This window comes from Trachypithecus francoisi, unplaced genomic scaffold (genome assembly GCF_009764315.1).
Source record: "Trachypithecus francoisi isolate TF-2019V2 unplaced genomic scaffold, Tfra_2.0 Lachesis_group1, whole genome shotgun sequence".
Lineage (NCBI taxonomy): Eukaryota > Metazoa > Chordata > Mammalia > Primates > Cercopithecidae > Trachypithecus > Trachypithecus francoisi.
The window spans coordinates 2,602,001-2,628,381 of NW_022681454.1; the positions used below are offsets into that span (position 1 = coordinate 2,602,001).

General features: G+C 48.6%; 1 protein-coding gene across 4 annotated transcripts in view; it reads left to right on the top strand.

Annotated features, from left to right (window-relative positions):
• Positions 1–1,671: 1,671 nt before the first annotated feature.
• FAM193A (family with sequence similarity 193 member A) overlaps positions 1,672–26,381 on the top strand; it is a 197,212-nt gene continuing 172,502 nt past the window's right edge. The window contains exon 1 of one of the 4 annotated variants that reach the window (XM_033213510.1): positions 1,672–1,828. In XM_033213510.1, coding sequence (XP_033069401.1) covers positions 1,709–1,828 — 120 coding nt within the window. In that variant the 5' untranslated portion in view covers positions 1,672–1,708. Of the gene's footprint in view, positions 1,829–1,899; positions 2,013–2,917; positions 3,455–26,381 lie in introns of those variants that run through there. The other 3 variants (XM_033213511.1, XM_033213508.1, XM_033213509.1) reach the window with 3 other exon arrangements.

Sequence of the window (26,381 nt, forward strand, 5' to 3'; positions counted from 1 at the left end):
GCTCTGTCGCCCAGGCTGGAGTGCAGTGGCGCCATCTCGACTCACTGCAACCTCTGCCTCCCGAGTTCAAGTGATTCTCCTGTCTCAGCCTCCTGAATAACTAGGATTACAGGCGCACGCCGCCATGCCTAATTTTTCTGTATTTTAGTAGAGACGGGGTTTCACTGTGTTACCCAGTCTGGTCTCGAACTCCTAAGCTCAGGCAATCCACCCACCTTGGTCTCCCAAAGTGCTAGGATTACAGGTGTGAGCCACTGTCCCCGGTCATATTTAGTTTTTAATTTTTTTTTTTTTTTGGTGGAGCCTTGCACTGTTGCCCGGGCTGGAGTGCAGTGGCACACAATCTCAGCTCACTGCAACCTCCACCTCCCGGCTTCAAGCGATTCTCCTGTCTCAGCCTCCTGAGTAGCTGGGATTACAGGCGCCCACCACTAAGCCCAGCTAATTTTTTGTATTTTTAGTAGAGACAGGGTTTCACCATGTTGGCCAGGATGGTCTTGAACTCCTGACCTGGTGATTCGCCTACCTCAGCCTCCCAAAGTGCTGGGATTACAGGCATGAGCCACTACGCCCGACCTATCATTATTTTTATTCTTTTCTTCCTTTCATTTTGTTTTGTGTTTTTGAGACGGAGTCTCGCTCTGTGGCCCAGGCTGGAGTGGGATCTCGGCTCACTGCAAGTTCCGCCTCCCAGGTTCATGCCATTCTCCTGTCTCAGCCTCCCCAGTAGCTGGGACTACAAGTGCCCGCCACCATGCTCGGCTAATTTTTTGTATTTTTAGTAGAGACGGGGTTTCACCGTGTTAGCCAGGACGGTCTCAGTCTCCTGACCTCGTGATCTGCTTGCCTCTGCCTCCCAAGTGTTGAGATTACAGGTGTGAGCCACCGCACCCAGCCTCTTTTTTTTTTTTTTTTTTGAGAAGGAGTTTTGCTCTTGTTGCCCAAGCTGGAGTGCAATGGCACTACTGCGGCTCACTGCAACCCTCGCCTCCCGGGTTCAAGCTATTCTCCTGCCTCAGCCTCCCGAGGAGCTGGGCTTATAAGTGTGTGCCACCATGCCCAGCTAATTTTTGTATTTGTAGTAGAGATGGGGTTTCGATTTGCTGGCCAGGCTGGTCTTGAACTCCTGACCTCAGGTGATCCGCCCGCCTCGGCCTCCCAAACTGCTGGGATTACAGGCATGAGCCAAGGCACCCAGGCCTAATGGTCATTATTGTCATTCATTGATTCAGCAAATAGTGGGGTGCTGGGTGCTCAGCCCCTTGCTTTGCAGTAGCTTGGGTGTCAGAGGTGTGTGAGGCATTCCCAGGTTCTCTCCTGCCCAAGAAAACCTTTTGTCTTTGGGGATACTGGTGACACCATGAATCCCAATGCTGTGCAATGTGCTATGACAAAGGTAAAGGACAGGGGTTGAGGCAAGGGGCAGGTGTGAAGGCAGGGACAGTCTATGACACTGAAGGAGGCCAGAATCGCATTCCTACCCGCTCTCTCAAACTCCATGTTCAGTGGCAGGATCATCCAAAACCCTCTGATGGGGCGGGGGGCCTTTTATCTCCTAAGATGGTATCTGAGTGGCTTTAAGGGTAGCTTTCTTGTGATCACATGAGATTTCTGCTTGTGTCATAAAGAATGGGTCAGAGGATCAGGAGGCTGTGGCTGAAGCTGGGGCGGGTTGTGGGGACCCAGCACGAACGGTAGGGCTCGGTAAATGCTGAAAGTGGAGCCTGGCAGGCCGCACATCCCAATGCCAAGTCCGCCGCCTCTCGGCCTGACACCACCCCTGAAACCAAAAAGGGGAAATCATGTCCTTTGTGCCTCTGTGTCTGCGGTAAGCGGGGCCCTCCAGGGGGCGGGGCCGCCGGCAGGGTCCCCCGTGGCCCGGGTCTCAGGGCAGAGCTGTGCCTGGGGCTCGCAGATGTCTGCAAGGCCGCGGAAGGAGGAGGGTCCAGACACAGGCCCTTATTTCTGACCCGGACTTCTGCGAGGATCTGACCCAGCTAGTCGTCCCTGAGGTGCGTGAGTGCGAGGGTGTGGGAGGCGGCCGGATCGTCCTCGGGCTCCCCGGGGTAGCAAGGAACCGGGACCTCTGGAGAGAGCTTAATGGGGTAGCAGGGAGAGGGCGGGCTCGGGAAGAGCAACCTCTAGGCGAGGGGTTCTCGGGAACCGACCGGCGTGTCGCAGGCCCGGGCCCGGTCCAAGCTCCGCCGGCTCCGCCGCTGCCTCCGCACCCAGGCGGACCCCGTTGCGCCCCGCCTGGCTTTCCAGCGCCGCCCGAACCCCCACCCAGCCCACGAGGCAGGGATTCTGTGGTCCTCACTGAGTCATCTGGACCCGAACTAGACTAGCCCAAGGTCACCGGGCGTTCCTGGCGAGGCCAGGGCCGCGCCGCGCCGCCCCTGGTGCATCCCGGGAGCCGCGCCGGTCTGCGGCACCTGGGCGGCGGACAGGGGCGCGGGCGGGGAGGGCGGGCAGCGGGCGCCGGTCAGAGAGGCGGAACTCCCTGCCGCCAGCCCTGTAGTTCGCCTCGCGGGCGGCGGAGCGGCCTCCTGCCGGGCCAGCCCTACGTCCGACCACAACGCCCAGAAAGCCGCGCGGCGCGGGCGGGACCTGCGGCGACTAGCGCGGCGCTGACATCACCGCCGCATCCAGCTCCCTGGCCCCAGCCCCTCCCAGGGTCCGGGCCCTCGGCCTCGCACAGCCTGACGGGAATCGTGGTCCGCCCTCGGGCGCCGCCAGCGGCGGCACGGGTAGCACGGACTTCAATTCCCGGCGTGCCCTGCGCGCCGAGGCACGTTAACGGCAGGAGGGGGAGGGCAAGCAAAGGGAAAAGCGGCGCCCGGGGGGCGGAGTAAGGCGGGGTGGGGGGTGGGGGCCCACACCCCTCCCCCTCCTCGCTGCTCCTTCCCCCTCCCCCGACGTAAACTGGGATCCCTTTCCCCTTGTGTCCGCCATATTGGACTCTAACTCTGGTCAGCCGCGGCGCCGGGACTGTGGACTCGCGGTTCCTCCCGCCCAGCGGCCTGCCCCGCAGCTCCCGCCCGCCCCAGCCCTCCCCGCCCCGGACGCGACCCCGCGCAGCGTCCTCCGGCTGGCCGGAGCGCCCGCCGCCGCCGCCGCCTCAGCCTCCCCGCCTTCCCCGCCCTCCGCCGCCGCCCGCGGCCCCCGCGCCCGCTCTGCGCCCCTCTCCCCGCCCGCCATGAGCCCAGCCGACGCCAAGCGCGGGGCCAAGCGCCGGAAGAACAAGCGGGGCGGCGGCGGCGGCGGCTCGGGCGGGGGTAACGGTGGCGCGAGCAGCGGCAAGGCCGGCCCGGCGGCGGCGCTGCGCGGCTCCCAGGCCGCGGGCCTGGCGGCCCCGGGCAGCGCAGGAGGCCTGGTGGGCGGCGCGGCGGCGGCCAACGGGCCCCTCGGCGCGGGCGCGAGCGCGGGCGGCGCCGCCCCCGGAGGCTACTTCGAGGTAAGCGGCGGCAGCGGGCGGGGGTCGATGGCGGTACGCGGTCGCAGTCCCCCCGCGCCTTGGCGGAGCTCGGCCTCCCGCTGTCGGCCTGAGCGCCCCGGGCCTGGGAGCGGGATGCTGCGGGCGGGCGGATAACGGGTCCTGCGGCGCCGCGCTTGCCGGGGTCCCGGGGCAGGGCGGCAGGTGGGCCGTGCTTGGCGTGACGCGGTCTCTGTCACTTTCTTGAGAGGAGAACCTGAGCAGAGGCGGCGGGAGGGCGACACCGGGGCCGCCGCTCACGGCGACGGGCTGGTTCGCAGGCTGGAGCAGCCCCTGAACGGGCGGGGACGGCTCCCGGGTGCAGCTCCGCGCACGGCGCTTCGCCTTCCGCTGGACCCAGCGGGTGATGTCCGCGAGGCCCGGGCTTCTGTCGTGGAGCCTCGCCCGCTGCAGCAGCTCCAGAGCGACTGCGATTCCAGGGATGAGCAAAGCTGCCCTTTCGCTCCCAGGCCTTTGAAATGTTTCTCTCTGTCCGTCTTCGTTATGCCCTGCGCGTGATGAGTGAGAAAGGCCTCCCGGAAGTTTTCCTTTGGTCCTCCTGTGTGGTTATTTGAAATCTACCTGACAGCCACCTGGAGCTGGCAGCCCTGGTCCCTCCTCCCCCGCTTTGTTAAGTTTTCAAGGGTGTTTAGTGGTCTGGTTACTCAGGTATGTATTTAGGGTTCGAACTTAAGGAATTTGAAAGGTGTTTTTTTAAGTTTTGTTTATGAAGACAGCTAGCACACATAGCACCTACCAATTATGGATTCCTGCCACTTTTATTCAACCGTTGGTCACAACATTTTAGAGGGTACAGTATTTATAAGGGGGTATGTCATTGGCGCAGTCATTTCCAGTTATCCCATTGTCTCCTGAAAGAGAATAGATGTTTAAAAGTTGCGTTCTTATAACGTTATTTGAACTCTTAAATTATGTAGTTTTAAAGGCATTGCAATTAAAAACGAAATAAGCATTGGGAGTATTTTTGTGCTAAATCATGACAGAAATTGTTTTTTTTGTTGTTGTTGTTTGTTTGTTTGTTTGTTTTTTTTGAGACGGAGTCTTGCTCTGTCGCCCAGGCTGGAGTGCAATTATGGGATTATCTCAGCTCACTGTAACCTCCGCCTCCCGGGTTCAAGCGATTCTCCTGCCTCAGCCTCTCAAGTAGCTGGGACTACACGCATGCGCCACCATGTCCGGCTAATTTTTGTAGAGACAGGGTTTCACCATGTTGGCCAGGCTGGTCTCGAACTCCGGACCTCAGGTGATCCTCCCGCCTCGGCTTCCCAAAGTGCTGGGATTACAGGTGTGAGCCACCGCCCCCCGCCGTTTTTATTATTATTACATTGTTACATTAGGGTCTTGGGCCTTAGTGCTGGACTTCAGTCTCCCGAGATTGCCCTCATCCAGTATCCTGTGATCAAAACAGGCTGGAGATCAAAACAGGCTGTAGTTCTTGAGATCAAAGATGAGGCGGGAGCGTTTGGATCATTGGGGTTTTTAAGGGCAGTGTTTGCTGCTGTCGGGAAGGATAGGGTGGGGGGTTTGACTGTGCATATCCTTACAAAAAATATTGATAATTTTTGCTGTAGCTGGTTGTGAAACATTCATTTCTGTTGATTCAATAAAAACCAGTTGGTGGCACAATAAAATTTTTAGGTTTAGTCTTTCATACCATTTCAAGTTTTAATAATTCACATTTGCTTTGCAATACTTAGGTAAAATATAACTTTATTATTATTTTTATTTATTTATTTTTTCTGAGACAGAGTCTTACTCTGTTGCCCAGGCTGGAGTGCAGTGGTGCAATCTTGGCACACTGTAACCTCCGTTTCCTGGGTTCAAGCGATTCCCCTGCCTAAGTCTTCCAAGTAACTGGGTCTACAGGTGCCTGGCACCATGCCTGGCTAATTTTTTTTTGTGTTTTTAGTAGAGACGGGGATTCACTAAGTTGGGCAGGCTGGTCTTGAAGTCCTGACCTTGTAATCCACCTGCTTTGGCCTCTCAAAGTGCTGGAATTACAGGTGTGAGCCACCATGCCCGGCCCTATCTTTATTATTTTTGTCACATTATTCAAAATCAGATAACTGTATGCATATTATTATTGTTACTATTATCTTGCTAAGTTGCCCAGGCTGGCCTTGAGCTTGTGGTGTCAAGTGATCCCTCTCATCTTAGTTTTGCTAATGGTTTAGGGTACAGACCCTTGCCACTGTGCCCACCTGAGTATTATTTTTGACAGGACTGTGATATTCTGTTAAACTGGTATGCGTTAGGGTTGTTGTTTTAAAAGAGACATCGTCTCTCTCTGTTGCATAGGCTAGAGTACAGTTGCATGGTCATAGCTCACTGTAACCTCAAATTTCTGGACTAAGTAATCCTTCCAAGTAGCTAGGACTCTAGGTATGTGCCACCATGCCTGGCTGATTTTTACTTTTAATATAGAGACAGGGTCTCACTATGTTACCCAGGCTGGTCTTGAACTCTTGACCTCAAGCTATCCTCTCATCTCTGCCTCCCAAAGTGCTGGGATTACAGGCGTGAGCCACTGCACCTGGCCTATGGCTTTTGACCATAACCCACTCTTAAGAAATAAAATCTGTTAAGATCTAGGAAGCGTACACATAAATACAAACAACAAAAATTTCACAAAATATTTTAGGGCCAGGCATGGTGGCTCATGCCTGTAATTCCAGCACTTTGGGAGGCTGAGGTGGGTGGATTACCTGAGGTCAGGAGTTCCTCAGTCTGGCTGACAGATGATGAAACCCCAGAGATGGTGAAACCCTGTCTCTACTAAAAATACAAAAATTAGCCGGACATGATGGTGTGCACTTGTAATCCCAGCTACTCAGGAGACTGAGGCAGGAGAATTGCTTGAATCTGGGAGACGGAGGTTGCAGTGAGCTGAGATCTAGCCATTGCACTCCTGCTTGGGCAATAAGAGTGAAACTCTGTCTCAGAAAAAAAAAAAAAAAAAAAATCCCATTGTGGCTAACACGGTGAGACCTCGTCTCTACTAAAAATACAAACAATTAGCCAGGCATGGTGGCGGGCGCCTGTAGTCCCAGCTACTCCGGAGGCTGAGGCAGGAGAATGGCATGAACCCGGGAGGCTGAGCTTGCAGTGAGCCGAGATGGCACCACTGCACTCCAGCCTCGATGACAGAGTGAGACTCCGTCTCAAAAAAACGAACAAATGAACAAAAACAAACAAACAAAAAAAACTGGCCGGGTGGGGTGGCTCACGCCTGTAATCCCAGCACTTTGGGAGGCTGAGGCAGGTGGATCACCTGAGGTCAGGAGTTCAAGACCAGCCTGGCCAATGTGATGAAACCCCATCTCTACTAAAAATACAAAGATTAGCCGGGAATAGTGGTGGATGCCTGTCATCCCAGCTACTCTGGACACTGAGGCAGTAGAATTGCTTGAACCTGGGAGGCAGAGGTTACAGTGAGTCCAGATTGTGCCACTGCACTCTAGCCCAGGCGACAGTGCAAGACTCCGTCTCAAAAAAAAAGAAAAAAGAAAAAAGGCCAGGCGCAGTGGCTCACACCTGTAACCCCAACATTTTGGGAAGCCGGAGCAGAAGGATCAGCTGAGGTCGGGAGTTTGAGACCAGCCTAACCAACATGGAGAAACTCCGTCTCTACTAAAAATACAAAATTAATTGGGCGTGGTGACGCATGCCTGTAATCCTAGCTACTCTGGAGGCTGAGGCAGGAGAATCGCTTGAACCTGGGAGGTGGAGATTGTCGTGAGCCGAGATTGTGCCATTGCACTCCAGCCTGGGCAACAAGGGCAAAACTCTGTCTCAAAAAAGCAAAACAAAAAACAAACAAAATATTTAAATACTTTTCTGATCTTTTCCATGTAGTCTTATTAATACAATCTGTTTTATAGTTCACAGAATTAGTTCATTGTGTATTTTTTTGTTTCTGAGATGGAGTCTCGCTCTGTCTCCAGCCTGGAGTGCAGTAGTGTGATCTTGACTCACTGCAATCTCCACCTCCCGGGTTCAAGCGATTCTCCCACCTCAGCCTCCTGAGTAGCTGGGACTACAGGCGCCTGCCACCACACCCAGCTAATTTTTGTATTTTTAGTAGAGACAGGGTTTCACCACGTTGGCCAGGATGGTCTCTATTTCTTGACCTTGTGATCCACCCACCTTGGCCTCCCAGAGTGCTGGTATTACAGGTGTGAGCCATTGCAGCTTCTTTATTATGTACTGTTGAGTTGTGTGCTGCACCTTGACAGTTGCTTTTACTGTATTTTAAGCTTTTAAAATATGCCCCCATCTTGGATGGTATTTTATTTTATTTTTTTACTTTTGAGATAGAGTCTTGCTCTGTTGCCTAGGCTGGAGTGCAGTGGTGCCATCTTAGCTCACTGCAACTTCTGCCTCCTGAGTTCAAGTGATTCTCCTGCCTCAGCCTCCCGAGTAGCTGGGACTACAGGAGTGCACTACCACACCTGGCTAATTTTTTTTTTTTGAGATGGAGTCTCACTCTCTTGCCCCAGCTGGAGTGCAGTGGGGTGATCTTAGCTCACTGCAATGTCTGCCTCCTGGGTTCAAGTGATTTTCCTGCCTCAGCCTCCTGAGTACCCTCCTGGGATTACAGGCACGTGTCACCATGCCTGGCTGATTTTTGTATTTTAATAGAGACGGGGTTTCACCATATTGGTCTAGAACTCCTGACCTCGTGATCTGCATGCCTTGGCCTCCCAAAGTGCTGGGATTACAGGCGTGAGCAACCGCACCCGGCCATTTTTTATATTTTTGGTAGAGACAGGGTTTCACCATGTTGGACAGGCTGGTCTCGAACTCCTGACCTCAAGTGATCTATCTACCTGCTCGGCCTCCGAAAGTGCTGGAATTACAGGCATGAGCCACTGCACCTGGCCGATATTTTAAACTGTTAAAGCTGTCTTTAGTTTTTAAGTTTCTTTGTAAGTATTTTAATAATTGTTCATTAAAGAAAGTCTTTGTGGTAATTGGGGTAAAATATTCTTGACACAGATCACAGAAAGTCTTAATGTAATTCTGAAGCTTCTGAATTGTTTCCCCACAGATGGTGAGCTTTTTGGAATACCTTGTATGGTGCAAAATGGCACCCAAAACAATGTCAGCAAGAAACAGTGAGTGGGTTCTGGTCCTATGCTTCCCAGGGGGGCTTTCTGAGTCCCGGCAAGCAGCCTCTACACTCTGTAGTCACCAAGCCAGAAGGTGGATAAGAGAGAGGGCAGAGTGGAAGGAGTGTCCTGATTTTCAGGAGTGGTCGCAGTCCCACTGTCCTGTGTGCTGGACACAGCACTATGTGTTATACCCAGGACCACCTTCATCGAGGTGGCTGCTGAGCCAAGGAGGCTGTTGTTTCTGCATGTGGGTAGCTTCAACAAAGGAGGAGGGGCCGGGCGCGGTGGCTCAAGCCTGTAATCCCAGCACTTTGGGAGGCCGAGACGGGTGGATCACGAGGTCAGGAGATTGAGACCATCCTGGCTAACACGGTGAAACTCCGTCTCTACTAAAAAATACAAAAAACGAGCCGGGTGAGGTGGCGGGCGTCTGTAGTCCCAGCTACTTGGGAGGCTGAGGCAGGAGAATGGTGTGAACCCAGGAGGCGGAGCTTGCAGTGAGCTGAGATCCGGCCACTGCACTCCAGCCTGGGCGACAGAGCGAGACTCCGTCTCAAAAAAAAAAAAAAACAAAAACGAGGAGGACATGGGAGGAGCAGGAAAACAAAACTTAGCTTATCAGGTCTTTGACCCAAATCAGAACTCTTATACACAAAACTTGGGGAACCACAAATTCGATAGGCTCTGTTCTATGGGCAAGGTATCAACCTTGCACTACCTCAGTTTTCTTTTTCTTTTTTTTTTGAGATGGAGTCTCGCTCTGTTGCCCGGGCTGGAGTGCAGTGGTATGATCTCAGCTCACTGCAGCCTCCGCCTCCTAGGTTCAAGTGATTCTCCTGCCTCAGTCTCCCAGGTAGCTGGGGCTACTGGTGTGTGCCACCATGCCTGGCTTTTTTTTTGTATTTTTAGTAGAGATGGGGTTTCACCATGTTAGCCAGGATGGTCTCGGTCTCCTGACCTTGTGATGCACCCGCCTCGGCCTCCCAAAGTGCTAGGATTACAGGTGTGAGCCACTGCACCTGACCACTACCTCAGGTTTCTAGATGATAGGGCACCACAGGCTTGGTGATTCATACCTATAATCCCAGCATTTAGGGAGGCCAGGGTGGGAGGATTCCTTGAGTCCAGGAGTTCAAGATCAGCCTGGGTGACATGGAGAGACCCTCCCCCCTACTGCTTTATAGAATATTAAAATAAAAATTAGCCACCATAGGGACTGGGCGTGGTGGCTCGCGCCTGAAATCTCAGCACTTTGGGAGGCTGAGGTGGGCAGATCACTTGATGTCAGGAGTTTGAGACCAGCCTGGCCAAGATGGAGAAACCCCATCTCTGTCAAAAAATGCAAAAATTAGCCGGGTGTGGTGACGAGCGCCTGTAATCTCAGCTACTCGGGAGGTTGAGACATGAGAATCGCTTGAACCCAGGGGTCAGAGGTTGCAGTGAGCCAAGATTACACCATTGCACTCCAGCCTGCACAAAAGAACGAGTCTTTGTCTCAAAAAAAAAAAAAAAGTTAGCCACCATACAGTGTGTCCTCTGCTTTGCTGGTATGATCATTGTGTAAACAATGCTGGCGTGATTATTATGGATCTTTGGGGTACATCAGGGTGCACTTAGAAGCCTTCCGTGTGTTGTAGAAATTGCTACCATGGTGAAATTAGGTTATCATTAACTCTAGTTTACAGTTGCCTTAGTGACCTGAGGAAATAGGTTGAAGAAAAATGTAGAACTTCCTGTGTCTTAACTAAAATTAACAATTTTAACTTTAAAAAGTTTAAATGATTACCATACAGGCTTTAGAAATGGTGCAGCTGCAGAGAGCATGTCTGTGATTCAGTGTTTTTTGTATGTGTACACCTATGTAATGGATATATCAAGATAATTGTATATAATTCGGCACAGTGGCTCATACCATAATCCCAGCACTCTGGAAGGCCCAGGTGGGAGGATTACTTGAGGCCAGGAGTTCAAGACCAGCTTGGGCTATGTGGTAAGACTCTGTCTTTTTCTTTTTTTTTTTTTTGAGACGGAGTCTTGCTCTGTCGCCCAGGCTGGAGTGCAGTGGCCGGATCTCAGCTCACTGCAAGCTCCACCTCCCGGGTTCATGCCATTCTCCTGCCTCAGCCTCCCGAGTAGCTGGGACTACAGGCGCCGCCACCTCGCCCGGCTAGTTTTTTGTATTTTAGTAGAGACGGGGTTTCACCGTGTTAGCCAGGGTGGTCTCGATCTCCTGACCTCGTGATCCGCCCGTCTCGGCCTCCCAAAGTGCTGGGATTACAGGCTTGAGCCACCGCGCCCGGCCTAAGACTCTGTCTTAACAAAAAACTTAATTCTAATTAGCCTGGCCAGGCGCTGTGGTTCACGCCTATAATCCCAGCACTTTGGGAAGCCGAGGTGGAAGGATCGTGAGGTCAGGAGTTCGAGCCCCGCCTGGCCAACATGGTGAAACCCCATTCTCTACTAAAAATACAAAAAAAATTAGCTGAGTGCGGTGGCAGGCGCCTGTAATCCCAGCCTGACCAACAGTTTCCATTTAGTGGAAACTGCGTCTCCACTAAAAATACAAAACTTAGCCAGGCGCGATGGCATATGCCTGTAATCATAGCTACTCAGGAGGCTAAGGCAGGAGAATTGCTTGAACCCGGAAGGTGGAGCTTGCAGTGAGCTGAGATTGTGCCACTGCACTCCAGCCTGGGTGACAGAGCTAGACTCTATCTCAAAAAACAAAAACAAAAAATTTTTTTTTTTTTTTGTGAAGATGGGAGTCCCACTGTGTTGCCCAAACAGATCTCAAACTCCTGGGCTCAAGCAATCCTCCCACCTTGGCCTCCCAAAGTTTTGGGATTACAGGTGTAAGCCACTGTCCCAGCCAAAATTGAATGTTTAAAATGTGCATTTTAACAACTGTAGGTTCACATATCTACTACCGCAATCAGGATACAGAACGGTTTAATTGTTCACAAAAACTCCCTCATGTTATAGTTATACTCTCCCCAACTCCTAAAGTGTTGGCAGCCATTACTCTGTTACTTGGTATGATTTTATCTTTTGGATGAGTCCTATAAATGGACTCATACAGCGTGTAGTCTTTTCAGGAAGGTTTATTTCACTCAGTATAATGACTGAGAGTCATCCAAGTTGTTGCATGTATCAGTAGCTTGTTCTTTTTTACTGCTGTGTAGTATTCTGTTGTGTAAATGTACCACAGTTTGTCCATTTTTCCATTGGTGGACATTGGGGTTGTTTTCAGGTTTTGGTGATTATAAGCAGAGTTGCTGTAAACATGTCTATAAAGGATTTTTGTGTGAAAGTGAATTTCAGTTTTCTAGGTGAATACCAAGGAGTAGGAGCTGGTCATATGGGAACATTTTGCGAAACCGCCAAACTGTTATCCAGAGTGGATATACCATTTTGCCTACTCACAGCAATGTCTGAGAGTTCTAGTTGCTCTGCTAGCACTTGAGATTTTCCGTCGTTTTTGCCTACACTATTATTATTATTAATATTTTTTAGTAGAGGTGGGGTTTCGCCATGTTGCCCTGGCTGGTCTCAAACTCCTGAGCTCAGGCAGTCTGCCTGTCTGGCCTCCCAAAGTGCTAGGATTACAGGTGTAAGCCCTGGCCTAAACTATTTTTTAAAAAACTCGTTTTGTGGGCCGGGTGTGGTGGCTCATGCCTGTAATCCCAGCACTTTGGGAGGCCGAGGCAGGCAGATACTGGAGATCAGGAGTTTGAGACCAGCCCAGTCAAGGTTTTGAAACCCTGTCTCTACTAAAAATACAAAAAGTAACCGGTTGTGGTGGCACACACCTGTAATTCCAGCTACTCGGGAAGTTAAGTTGAGGCAGGAGACTCACTTGAACCTGGGAGGTGAAGGTTGCTATGAGCCAAGATTGCCCCACTGCACTCCATCCTGGGCAACAAGATCGAGACTCTGTCTCAAAAAAAAAAAAAAAAATTCTTTTTGTGGAAATGGGGTCTCACTATGTTGCCCAGGCTGGTGTCTTACCTTCTGGGCTCCAGTGATCCTCCCACCTTGGTTTCCCAGTGTTGGGATTACAGGTGTGAGCCACAGCACCCAGCCTTAAACTATATATTAGTTTATAATTCCTGACCTTTATATATATATGTATGTATGTGTGTGTGTGTATTTTTTTTTTTTTTGGAAGTGGAGTCTCACCCTGTCACCCAGGCTGGAGTGCAGTGGTGCGATCTTGGCTCACTGCAACCTCTGCCTCCCAGGTTCAAGCGATTCTCCTGCCTCAGCCTTCCCAGTAGCTAGGATTACAGATGTGCGCCACCACACCCGGCTAATTTTGTACTTTTAGTAGAGATGGGGTTTCACCATGTTGGTCAGGCTGGTCTCGAACTCTTGATCTTAAGTGATCTGCCCACCTTGGCCTCCCAAAATGCTGGGGTTACAGGCGTGAGCCACTGAGCCTGGCCTCTTAATACTGTAATAAATAGGTCTTTAGTGGTATCATAGTTTTAATTTGCATTTCCCTAGTGCCTAATAATATTGAACATGTTTCCTGTGTTTATATGCCATTCCTGTATCCTCTTGGGAGAAGTGTTTTATCAAGACTTTGCCTGTTTTTTTTTTTTTTTTTTTTTTTTTTTTTTTTTTTTTGAGACGGAGTCTTGCTCTGTCGCCCGGTCTGGAGTGCAGTGGCCGGATCTCAGCTCACTGCAAGCTCCGCCTCCCGGGTTTACGCCATTCTCCTGCCTCAGCCTCCCGAGTAGCTGGGACCACAGGCGCCCGCCACCTCGCCCGGCTAGTTTTTTGTATTTTTAGTAGAGACGGGGTTTCACCGTGTTAGCCAGGATGGTCTCGATCTCCTGACCTCGTGATCCGCCCGTCTCGGCCTCCCAAAGTGCTGGGATTACAGGCTTGAGCCACCGCGCCCGGCCTGTTTTTTTTTTTTTTAACTTTTTTTTTTTTTTTGAGACGAAGTCTCACTCTTATCCCCCAGGCTGGAGTGCAGTGGCCCGATCTCAGCTCACTGCTACCTCCATCTCCTGGGGTTCAAGTGATTCTCCTGCCTCAGCCTCCCCAGTAGCTGGGATGACAGGTGCCTGCCACCACGCCCGGCTACTTTTTGTATTTTTGGTATACACAGGGCTTCACCATGTTGGCCAGGCTGGTCTTGAACCCCTGACTTCAGATGATCCGCCTGCCTTGGCCTCCCAAAATACTGGGATTTCAGGCATGAGCCACCGTGCCTGGCCTACTTTGCCTATTTTTTGAAAGTTCTCCATGATTCTGAATTCAAATCCTTTGTCACATATAATTTGCCAACATTTTCTTCACCTCTGTGGCTTATCTTTTTATTGAGACAGTGTTTCATTCTGTCACCCAGGCTGGAGTGTGATGGCATGATCTCGGCTCACTGCAACTTCCGCCTTCCAGATTCAAGTGATTCTCATGTCTCAGCCTCCTGACTAGCTGGAGTTACAGGGGTGCACCACCACGCCTAGCTAATTTTTGTAGTTTTAGTGGAGATGGGGTTTCACCATGTTGGCCATGCTAGTCTTGAACTCCTGACCTCAAGTGATCTACCCGCCTCAGCCTCCCAAAGTGCTGAGATTATAGGTGTGAGCCACCACACCCAGCCTGTTAACTGTTTTTTTTTTTTTTTTTTTTTTTTTTTTTGAGACGGAGTCTCGCTCTGTCGCCCAGGCTGGAGTGTAGTAGCTGGATCCTGGCTCACTGCAAGCTCCATCTCCTGGGTTCACGCCATTCTCCTGCCTCAGCCTCCCAAGTAGCTGGGACTACAGGCACCCGCCACCTCGCCCGGCTAGTTTTTTTTATGTTTTAGTAGAGACGGGGTTTCACCGTGTTAGCCAGGATGGTCTCGATCTCCTGACCTCGTGATCCGCCCGCCTCGGCCTCCCAAAGTGCTGGGATTACAGGCTTGAGCCACCGCGCCCGGCCGACGTTAACTGTTTTTTTGCAGAGAAAAAAAAATTAATGTGAATGAAGTTCATTTTACCAATTTTTTATTTTATGGATCATGGTTTTGGTGTCATTTGTAAGATCTCTGTTTTAGCTCAAGATTATGAAGATTTTTTTCCCTCTATGTTTTCTTCCAAAAGTTTTATAGTTAACTTTTTTTTTTTTTTTTTGGTGAGACGGAGTCTCATTCTGTCGCCCAGGCTGGAGTGTAGTGGTGTGATCTTAGCTCACTGCAACCTGTGCCTCCCAATTTAAGTGATTCTTGTGCCTCAGCCTCCTCAGTAGCTGGAATTACAGGCGTGTGCCATCATGCCTGGCTAATTTTTGTATTTTTAGTAGAGACGGTATTTCGCCATGTTGGCCATGCTGGTCTTGAACTCCTGACCTTAAGTGATGAGCCGACTTTGGCCTCCCAAAGTGCTGGGATACAGGTGTGAGCCACTACACCCAACCTGTGAGCCGGTTTTTTGCAGAGAAAAAAAAAATTAATGTGAATGAAGTTCAATTTATTAATTTTTCTGTGTGGATCATGGTTTTGGTGTCATTTCTAAGATCTCTATTTTAGCTCCAGGTTATAATGATTTTTTCCTTCTGTATTTTTTTCTAAAAATTTTATAGTTTTACTTTTTTTTTTTTTCTGAGATAGAGTCTCGCTCTGTTGCCCAGGCTGGGGTGCAGTGGCACCATCTCGGCTCATTGCAACCTCTGCCTCCCAGGTTCAAGCGATTCTTCTGCCTCAGCCTCCCAAGTAGCTGTGACTACAGGCGTGTGCCACAGCACCTGTCTAATTTTTGTATTTTTAGTAGAGATAGGATTTCACCATATTGGCCAGGCTGGTCTCGAACTCCTTGTGATCTGCCCTCCTCGGCCTCCAAAGTGCTGGGATTACAGGCGTGAGCCACTGTGCCTGTCAGTTTTTTTTTTTTTTTTGAGAGAGAGAGAGAGAAATATTATATATTTATTTATTTATTTATTTTGAGATGAGTCTCACTCTGTTGCCCAAGCTGGAGTGCAGTGGCGTGATCTCTGCTCACTGTAAGTTCTGCCTCCCAGGTTCACGCTATTCTCCTGCCTCAGCCTCCCAAGTAGCTGGAACTACAGGCACTCACCACCACGCCCGGTTAATTTTTTATATTTTTAGTAGAGACGGGGTTTCACCATGTTAGCCAGGATGATCTCAATCTCCTGACCTCGTGATCTACCCGCCTCAGCCTCCCAAAGCGCTGGGATTACAGGGATGACTTCTCCTTTGACCTACAGTTTATTTAGAAGTTGATATGGTTTGGCTGTGTTCCCACCCAAATCTTGTCTTGAATTGTGGCTCCCACAGTTCTCGTGTGTTGTGGGAGGGACCTGGTGGCAGGTAATTGAATCATGTATGTAGGTCTTTCCCCTGCCTTGCTCCGTGATAGTAAGTCTTACGAGATCTGATGGTTCTGTGAGTGGCAGTTTCCCTGGGCAAGCTCTTTCTCTTTGCCTGCCACCATCCATGTAAGACCTGACTTGTTCCTCCTTGCCTTCCACCATGGTGGTGAGGCCTCCCCAGCCATGTGGAACTCGAGTCTCGCTCTGTAGCCCAGGCTGGAGTGCAGTGGTGCAATCTCGGCTCACTGCAAGCTTCGCCTCCCGGGTTTACGCCATTCTCCTGCCTCAGCCTCCTGAGTAGCTGGGACTACAGGCGCCCGCCACCACGTCCGGCTAATTTTTTGTGTATTTTTTTTAGTAGAGACGGGATATCACCATGTTGGCCAGGATGGTCCCGATCTCCTGACCTTGTGATCTGCCCGCCTCGGCCTCCCGAAATGCTGGGGTTACAGGCGTGAGCCACTGCTCCTGGCCAGAACTCTTTTTAAACTTCTTTTTCTTCCCAGTGTCGGGTATGTCTTCATCAGCAGTGTGAAAATGAATTAATACAGAAGTGTACTGTTTATATCTGTATCTTTCCCATTTATTTATTTATTTATTTATTTATTTGAGACAGGGTCTTACTCTGTAATCCAGGCTGGAGTGCAGTGGCATGATCTCGGCTCACTGCAACCTCTGCCTCCTGGGTTCAAGTGATTCTCCTGTCTCAGCCTCCCTAGTAGCTGGGATTACAGGTGCCTGCCACTGTGCCCAGTTAAGTGTTGTGTTTTTAGTAGAGGCAGGGTTTCACCATGTTGGCCAGGGTGGTCTTGACCTCCTGACCTCGTGATTTGCCCGCCTCGGCCTCCCAAAGTGCTGGGATTACAGTCTTGAAGCCACTGTGTCCGGCCACCTGTATCTCTCTATTACTGAATTCTTGTCTGATTTTTACCATTATAGTCAGAGATCATTCTTTTTATGATCTAAAATTTTTCAAAAAATTTAAGGTTTTATGGTCTGTTTAGGTGAATGCATATACACTTAAAAATGTATGTACTATTATTAGATGTTTTCTGAATGTCAGTTAGATCCAGTTGGCTGATAGTTTTATTTTGGTTGATGGTTTTGTTCGCTTCTATATTCTTGCTGAGTTTTTGTCTACTAGTTCTTTTGATTGCTAAGAGAGGAATGCAGTCTCTGCCTAAAATTGTAGATTTGTTCACTTTTCCTTACAGTTTATTTAGTTTTTGCTTCATGTACGTTTGAAGCTGTGTTTGGTGCATATACATTTAGGATTGTTAGGTCTTGGTGAATTGACCTTTTTGTCATTTAAGCTGTATCCCTCATCCTTGGTAGTTTCCTTGTCTCTGAAGTCGCTTTTGTCTGATACTACTAATATAGCCTCTCCAGCTTTCTGCTAATTAACATTCGCATGTTATATTTTTTCTATCTTTTTGCTTTAAACCTATCTATATTATTTGAAATGAATTTCCTGTACATAACTGCCTGATTAATTTTCGTTAATTATGCTTATTCATATTTTCATTTTAAATTGTAATGTGGGCCGGGTGTGGTGGCTCAAGCCTGTAATCCCAGCACTTCGGGAGGCCGAGACGGGAGGATCACAAGGTCAGGAGATCGAGACCATCCTGGCTAACATGGTGAAACCCCGTCTCTACTAAAAAAATACAAAAAACTAGCCGGGCGAGGTGGCGGGCGCCTATAGTCCCAGCTACTCGGGAGGCTGAGGCAGGAGAATGGCGTGAACCCGAAAGGCGGAGCTTGCAGTGAGCTGAGATCCGGCCACTGCACTCCAGTTTGGGCGACAGAGTGAGACTCCGTCTCAAAAAAAAAAAAAAAAAAATTGTAATGTGTATGTGAAATATACTTATTGGAGACCTCTTTTCCTGGCTTAATTACTAATTTAATATTTATTTGTTGCTGTTATAGGATCCTGCTTTGAATTGTATTTGATAAAGTTCTCTTTACTAGACTTTTTGACCCTGTAGGCTTTGTAAACTGATTTGCTAGATTACGTGAACATGGTGACACGAGCCATCTTCATTTTAGGGTTTGACCAGTATGAGTTCAAATCATAGGCCTCTATATACCATGGGCCTCTATAACATTTATTTTGTTTTTACTATAGAAGTAAGTTTCAGCTGGGCTCAGTGGCTCACACCTGTAATCCCAATACTTTAGGAGGCTAGAGATAAATATATAAATCCCCAAAACACATAAAAATCTGTAACTTAGGCCGGGCGCGGTGGCTCAAGCCTGTAATCCCAGCACTTTGGGAGGCCGAGACGGGCGGATCACAAGGTCAGGAGATCGAGACCATCCTGGCGAACACAGTGAAACCCCATCTCTGCTAAAAATACAAAAAACTAGCCGGGCGAGGTGGCGGGCGCCTGTAGTCCCAGCTACTTGGGAGGCTGAGGCAGGAGAATGGCGGGAACCCGGGAGGGGGAGCTTGCAGTGAGCTGAGATCCGGCCACTGCACTCCAGCCTGGGTGACAGAGCAAGACTCCGCCTCAAAAAAAAAAAAATCTGTAACTTAGTGACCAAATTCTAGATAATATTGGGGTCCAACCGATTATGAAAACTTACTTTATTTTAATGGAATTAGCAGCTGGGTCCAGTGGTTTACAGCCATAATCCTAACACTTTGGAAGGCCAAAGTAGGAGGATCCCTTGAGCCCAGGATTTTGAGACCAGCCTGGGCAACATAGTGAGACACTGTTTTTTTTGAGATGGAGTTTTGCTTTTGTTGCCCAGGCTGTAGTGTCATGGCCTGATCTCGGCTCACTGCAACCTCCGTCTCCTGGGTTCAGGCGATTCCCCTGCCTCAGCCTCCCAAATAGCTGGGATTACAGGCATGTGCCACCACGCCTGGATAATTTTGTATGTTTAACAGAGATGGGGTTTCACCATGTTGGTCAGGCTAGTCTTGAATGCCTGATCTCAGGTGATCCGTACGCCTTGTCCTCCCAAAGTGCCAGGGTTACAGGCGTGACCCACTGTGCCTGGCCAGTGAGGTATTGTCTCTTTTTTTTTTTTTTTTTTTTTTTTTTTGAGATGGAGTCTCACTCTGTTGCCAGGCTGGAGTGCAGTGGCGCGATCTCGGCTCGCTGCGATCTCCACCTCCCGGGTTCAAGTGATTCCCCTGCCTTAGTGTCCTGAGTAGCTGGGACTACAGGTGTGCACCAGCACACCTGGCTAATTTTGTGTATTTTAGTAGAGATGGGGTTTTACCACATTGGCCAGGATGGTCTCCATCTCCTGACCTCGCGATCCACCTATCTCAGCCTCCCGGAGTGCTGAGATTACAGGTGTGAGTCACCATGCCCAGTTGAGATACTGTCTTTACAAAATAAAAGAAATGAGCCAGGTGTGGTAGTGTGCACCCATAGTTCTAGCTACTCAGGAGGCTGATGTGGGGGGATCACTTGAGCCCGGGAGGTCGAGACTGCAGTGAGCTGCAATCGTGCCACAGCACTCCCACCTGAGTGACAGAACAAGACCCTGTCTCAAAAAAAGAAATGTTTCAATTTCTAAACTACCTTGGAGTAATTCCAATAATGTTTGTAGTATAGAATTACTGCTTGTTGTTTTCCTGAGGAAATTGACTTTTTCCCTTACATATGTTAATAGATGGTGATGTCAAGTAAAGAACATTTTTCTCTTGAATATTTTGAACACAGTATTAGATACAACTTGAAACTGAATGAGAGGTTGTAGAATCCAAATCTTTTGGCACAGGATTTTTAAAAATAAACATTTTATTTTAGAATAATTTTAGATTTACAGAAAAGACACCAAGATAGTACACTACCCCATTACCTGCAGGGGATACATCCCAAGACCCCCACTGGATGCCTGAAACTGCAGATAATACTCAACCCTAATATATACAGTGCTTTTCCTATGTGTAATACCTTTACCATAGGTAAAGCTTAATTTGTAAATTAGGCACAGTAAGAGATTAACAAAAATAACTAATAATAAATAGGACAATTATAACAATACACTGTAATGAAAGTTATGTGAATGTGGTCTCTGTCTCTTACTCAGAATATCTTCTTATACTGTCCTCACCTGTTTTTGAACTACAGTTGATCATAGGTAACTCAAACCACTGAGAAGTGCAGCTGTGGATGAGGGCAATGAGGGCTTACTGTTGTGCCTAGAGTTCTCTTCAGCCAGCTTTCCCTAATATGGATATTCTAGAGAACCTTAGTATATTTGTCAAAACTAAGAAATTAGTATTGGTACAATATTATTAACTACAGATTATTTGGATTTTTAAAATGTTCTGTTTCTGTTCCAGGATCGAATCCAGTACACCACAGTGCATTTAGCAGCCCACAATTTTAATTTTAATTCTTTTTAGTTTTCTCACCTATGAAATGGTGAAGCTTTTTTTTTTTGAGGCGGAGTCTCGCTCTTTTGGCTGCACCCGCCACCTTGCTTGGCTAGTTTTTTTGTATTTTTTAGTAGAGATGGGGTTTCACCGTATTAGCCAGGATGGTCTCGATCTCCTGACCTCGTGATCCGCCCGTCTCGGCCTCGCAAAATGCTGGGATTACAGGCTTGAGCCACCGCGCCCAGCCGCTGAAGCTTTTTATTTCCTTCAAAGGATTCCTGAGAGGCTAATTAATACTCAGTTTTATAGTATGGTAGTAATTTCATGTTCATGCTAAAATTCAGTAAAATAGTTAACTGTTGGCTGGGCATGGTGGCTCATGCCTGTAATCTCAGCACTTTGGGAGGCGGAGACGGACGGATCATGAGGTCAGGAGATCAAGACCATCCTGGCTAACATGGTGAAACACTGTCTCTGCTGAAAATACAGAAAATTAGCCGTGTGTGGTGGTGCGCGCCTGTAGTCCCAGCTACTTGGGAGACTGAGGCAGAAGAATCGCTTGTCACTGCACTCCAGCCTGGGTGACAGAGTGAGACTCTCTCTAAAAAAGAAAAAAAACCGTTTAATAGTGTACTACAAGACTGGGCGCTATGGCTCACGCCTGTAATACCAGCACTTTGGGAGGCCAAGGTGGGTGGATCAGTTGAGGCCAGGAGCTCAAGACCAGTCTGGCCAACATGGTGAAACCCTGTCTCTACTAAAATACAAAAATTAGCTGGGTGTGGTGGTGCGTGCCTGTAATCTTAGCTACTGGGAAGGCTGAAGCAGGAGAAACGCTTGAACTGGGGAGGAGGTTGCAGTGAGCCTAGATCATGCCACTGTATTTTGTCGTGGTTGACCCAGCGAGACTGTATCTCAAATGAAAAAAAAAGTGTACTACAATCTAATTACTTTTCCTAAAAATACTTGGTAATTATTTCACTTAGGTGAAAGTAGCCCACCCAGGCAAACGTTGTCTACAAGTTACTAGAGTCCAGTCCCTGTTGCCCAAGCTGGAATGCAGTTCCACTGTCATAGCTTACAGGCTGGAGTGCAGTTCCGCCGTCATAGCTCACTGTAGCCTCCCACTCCTAGGCTCAAGAGATCCTCTCACATCAGGCTGTCAAGCAGCTGGGACTACAGGCACAGGCCACCACACCCAGCTAATTGAAATTTTTCTGAGGGGGATGAGGATCTTGTATGTTGCCTAGACTGGTCTCAAACTGTTGGCCTCAAGCAATCCTCCTGCCTTAGCCTCCTGGGTATTTGGGGTGACTGGGATCACAGGTGGGAGCCACTGTACCTAGCTGCTTTCTGTCTTTAAAAGCAAACAAAATCAGGCTGGGTGCAGTGGCTGCACTGTAATCCCAGCACTTTGCGAGGCCGAGGTGGACAGATCACTTGAGGGCAGAGGTTCGAGACTAGCCTGGCCAACATGGTGAAACCCCGTCTCTACTAAAAATACAAAAGTTAGCTGGTCATGGTGGCATGCACCTGTAATTCCAGCTATTCAGGAGGCTAAGGCAGGAGAATTGCTTGAACCCAGGAGGTGGAAGTTGCATGAGCTGTGATCGTGCCACTGCACACCAGCCTGGGTGACACAGCGAGACTCCGTCTCAAACAAAAACAGAAACAAGCATAGGAAGACAGCTATAGTTATTGTTAATATTTTTCCTTCCTTTAAAAGAATAATGGGATGGTTTGGATCAATCATTTCAATTAAATATCTCTGCACAAACTGAATTGAACTGTTCTTTGTGTGTTTGTACATTTACAGATGTCCACACCTGTATTCCAGTGGGAATGCTGTGATGGTCAAATCATAGATGCATAGAACTTCAGAACTGGAGGGACAACAGCAGAACCCCTGTTTATTGCCTAGATAGTATTTGTTAGCTGAGGAAACTGAGGCCCGAAGACTTGAGTTCGAAAAATTCCTCTAATTGTTCTAGTCAGTGTCCCCTCACATACCTTTCAATTTCTGTTGGCTTTTGTCACGTCTCAGTACCAACTGAGATAAAGAAACCATCTTGCTATTCTTTTTTAATTTTTATTTATTGTAGAGACAGGATCTTGCTCCGTCACCCAGTCTGGAGTGCAGTGGCACGATTATAGCGCATTGTCAACTTGACTTCCTGGGCTCAAGCAATCCTCCCGCCTTGGCCTCCCAAAGTGCTGGGATTACAGGTGTAAGCCAGTGTGCCCAGGCCTGTCTTACTAGTCTGGTCTTCCTTACTCTTGCTGTAGTCTACTGCATTTTCTCTTCTTTGTGAACACACTCTGCTGCTTCCTCCTCCCTCTGGATGTCTTCCACCTGCCTTTGTACCTGAGCACCTGAATGTCTTCAGCTTCCTTTCGTGGCCCCTCACTTGCTCCTGCCACCCCTGTCTGCGAGACTCTGGCTGCACAGACAGCTGAGTGTCCTTGCTGTTCGCTTCCTTCCATCTCGCTGTTCCACTGCTGTCGCAGTGCCTCTGGGGCACTGCAGTGATCCTGACCTGCTTGTGTAGTGCGGCCTGCATGGCCTGATCAGGCCAGGTTTTTCTTAACTCTGTGCCTTTGTGCATGCTTTTCTTTTCTTTCTTTCTTTTTTTTTTTTTTTGAGATGAAGTTTCACTCTTGTTGCCCAGGCTGGAATGCAGTGGTGCGATCTTGGCTCACTGCAAGCTCTGCCTCCCTGGTTCAAGCCTCCCAAGTAGCTGGGATTACAGGCGCCCACCGCCATGCCCAGCTAATTTTTTGTATGTTTAGTAGAGGTGGGGTTTCGCCATGCTGGGCAGGCTGGTCTCAAACTCCGGACCTCAGGTGATCCACCCGCCTCGACCTCCCAAAGTGTTGGGATTACAAGTGTGAGCCACCGCACCTGGCCTGTGCACGCTTTTCTTTCCAGTGTGTTCTTCTGTCTTTGCCTGATTAACCCCTTTCTTTCTGAGATGGAGACCATGCTCTGTCCCTGTGGGAAGCATTCCTTCACCGTCCAAGGCCAGGCTGTACCCTCCCTTCTGAGTTCCTGTGGTGCCCGTCCTGGCTCAGCCACACCACTTAGACTGGATTGGAACATGTAAACGGTGCACTGTGGCCTGCTCAGCGTGTAGTACATGGACAGAAACATTGCTCAGAGAGCCAGGCTCTTTCCTCTTCACCTTTTTTGGGACATCTTTTGTCTTTTGATTTGGAAGAAAGCATCTATCCATTTTTCCAAAGTTAACTGTGTGCTCCAGGGGTTGTTAACTGATGGTTTTCATGAGTCTGTTAATTCATGGAAACTCACTGCAGAATTTATGTGTAGTACGTTATCTTGAGGCTTCTTCAAAACAGCTTTGTCGTTTCTCTCCTGTGTCTTGAATTTTTCCACTTCTGTTGGGTTGTTTTCCTTCGCATTCAGATTCTCTTTTCTTCCGTTCCCCTTCCTCAGTGTTTTTGTTTTTAGTTTTTGTGGAGGCAGGATCTCACCATGTTTCTTAGGCTGGTCTCGAACTCCTGGGCTGAAGTGATTCACCTCACCTGCCTCAGCCTCCCAAAGTACTGGGATTACAGGCGTGAGCCACTGCACCTGGCTCCCTTTGAGCTTTTTGCACGTGACTGTGATATCCACCTTTCTGGAACTTTCTTTTCCTTCCTCTGCGTGGCACCATGCCATTGTAGTTCTCCTCCTGACTGTTGCTTTGCTTACTCTCCAGGCTTTGGTGAACTCACTTATTTATGTCCTTATAACACAGGTTGTTCTATGTTGGGTTCTTCCTCTCAAGTTCACACTTAATATGTTAGGCATATGCTGGTAGAGATTTCTTTTTTCTTTTTTGGACAGGATCTCGCTCTGTCGCCCAGGCTGGAGTGCAGTGGCGCAGTCTCAGTTCACTGCAGCCTCTGCCTCCTGGGTTCCAGGCAGTTCTCCCATGTCAGCCTCCTGAGTAGCTGGGAGTACAGGTGCGCACAACCATGCCTGACTAATTTTTATATTTTTTGGTAGAGACCATGTTGGCCAGGCTGCTCTCGAATTCCTGCCCTCAAGTGATGGGCCTGCCTTGGCCTCCCAAAGTGCTGGGATTACAGGAATGAGCTACCATGCCTGGCTGCTTGTAGAGATTACTTTTTTTTTTTTTTTTTTGAGACAGAGTCTCACTTTGTCGTTGCCCAGGCTGGAGTGCAGTGGCGTAGTCTTGACTCACTGCAACCACCATCTCCCGGGTTCAGGTGATTCTCCTGTCTCAGCCCACCGAGTAGCTGGGATTATAGGCGCTCGTCACCCACCTGGCTAATTTCTGTATTCTTAGTAGAGATGGGGTTTCCCTCCACCGTGCCCAGTTAATTTTTGTATTTTTAGTAGAGATGAGGTTTCACCATGTTGGCCAGGCTGGTCTCGATCTCCTGACCTTGTGATCCACCCACCTCGGCCTCCCAAAGTACTGGTATTACAGGCATGAGCCACTGCGCCTGGCCTTTGATCTGCATTGCAAACAGTTATGGGTGAGTCTTAATCTGTTCTGAGGCAAGAGAGACGCTTCCAACTCAGGAATTTGTGTGCTTGACACTTATAGCTGTGGAAGCCTTGGCAGTTAATGAGCGCTCAGTCAGTACATTCTTGAGTTCTGCTGTATAATTTTAATTAAACTGGTCTTCACAAAAACAGAGGCTGGGCACAGTGGCTCACACCTATAATCCCAGTACTTTGGGAGGCCGAGGTGGGAGGATTGCTTGAGTCAGGAGTTCAAGACCAATCTGGTCATCTCTACGAAAAAAAAAAAACCTCCCAAAACCAAAACAGGTAGTCTTCAGAGAAACTCTGGATCAGAGGTAATGCTAATAGTGTACATGGAACAGTAAGGACGTTTATGGCAGAGCCAACACTTCTACTTCCTGAACAAGCTCTTCATTGGCCATGTAATGAAGTTTAAAAAAATCTCAGCAGAACTGGGAATCAGCCCTCAAAGATTATTTGAAATCTGGATTTACATCCACTTTTATTAATGACAAGCCATGCCTGAAGTGTTTATCTTGCCTTGAGATGTTAGGGAAGGAAAGTATATATAGCCTTCACATTCACCAGAATATTTTAAGCATTCAAAAGAGAAACATCACCTGTAAATTTTGCAGCTGTATTTAAAGTCATGCACTACACAATCTAGTATTTGTATTAAACTCAAAGAGAAACTCCTTTTTGAGGTTTCTAACTTTTATTTCTATATTGCTTAGGGTTCAGATGCAGAAGCAACTGTAGTTTTCATAGGCAGACATTTAATATGGAGAATTAGGAGCATTTAAAATTATTATATCTGTTTATTTTTTGAGACGGGGTGTTGTCTAGGCACTGGAATTCAGTCGTGTGATCATGGCTCACTGCAGCCTCAACCACTCAGGCTCAAGTGATTCTTTCATCTCAGCCTCCTGAATAGATGGGACTACAGGCGCCTCTACCAACCTGGCTAGTTTTTTTTTTTTTTTTTTTTTTTTTTTTTTGGATACGGGGTCTTGTTGTGTTGCCCAGGCTGGTCTCAAACTCCTGGGGTCGAGTAATTCTTCTGCCTTGGCCTCACTAAGTGGTGGGATTACAGGCATGAACCACCACCGCTGACCAGGAGCATGCAACATTTTTGAAAGGTCTGTTGGAAAAGGCTCTTGTCTGGGCTTCCGTGAATGACTTCCAGCACAAAAGGACAGCATTCAGCTGTGGAGGTGGTGGAGCCAGTCTGTAACTCTGCCACAAGTATCTAATACTGGGAACAAAATAGCCACCTACTATTTGGGAAAAGGATATTTTTCCAGTAGGGGATGGGGGAGTGAGCAGAATGGCAGAAATAATACATGGGAAGCAATATGGCAACAAAAGAAATACATTATTTTGTCAGTAAATATTTTTGGAGTATTCATAGACTCAATTCTAGGAGATTTGGAAGAGTAACTGGTTAGAATAAATGATGGTGTAGGGGTCTGCTCTGGGATGATGGAAGCACTTGTGGTTTTTTTTGTTCTTGTTTTTGATTTTTGAGATAGGGACTCACTCTGTCGCCCAGGTTAAAGGGCAGTGGCACCATCCATTGCTCATTGCAGCCTGAACTCCTGGGCTTAAGAG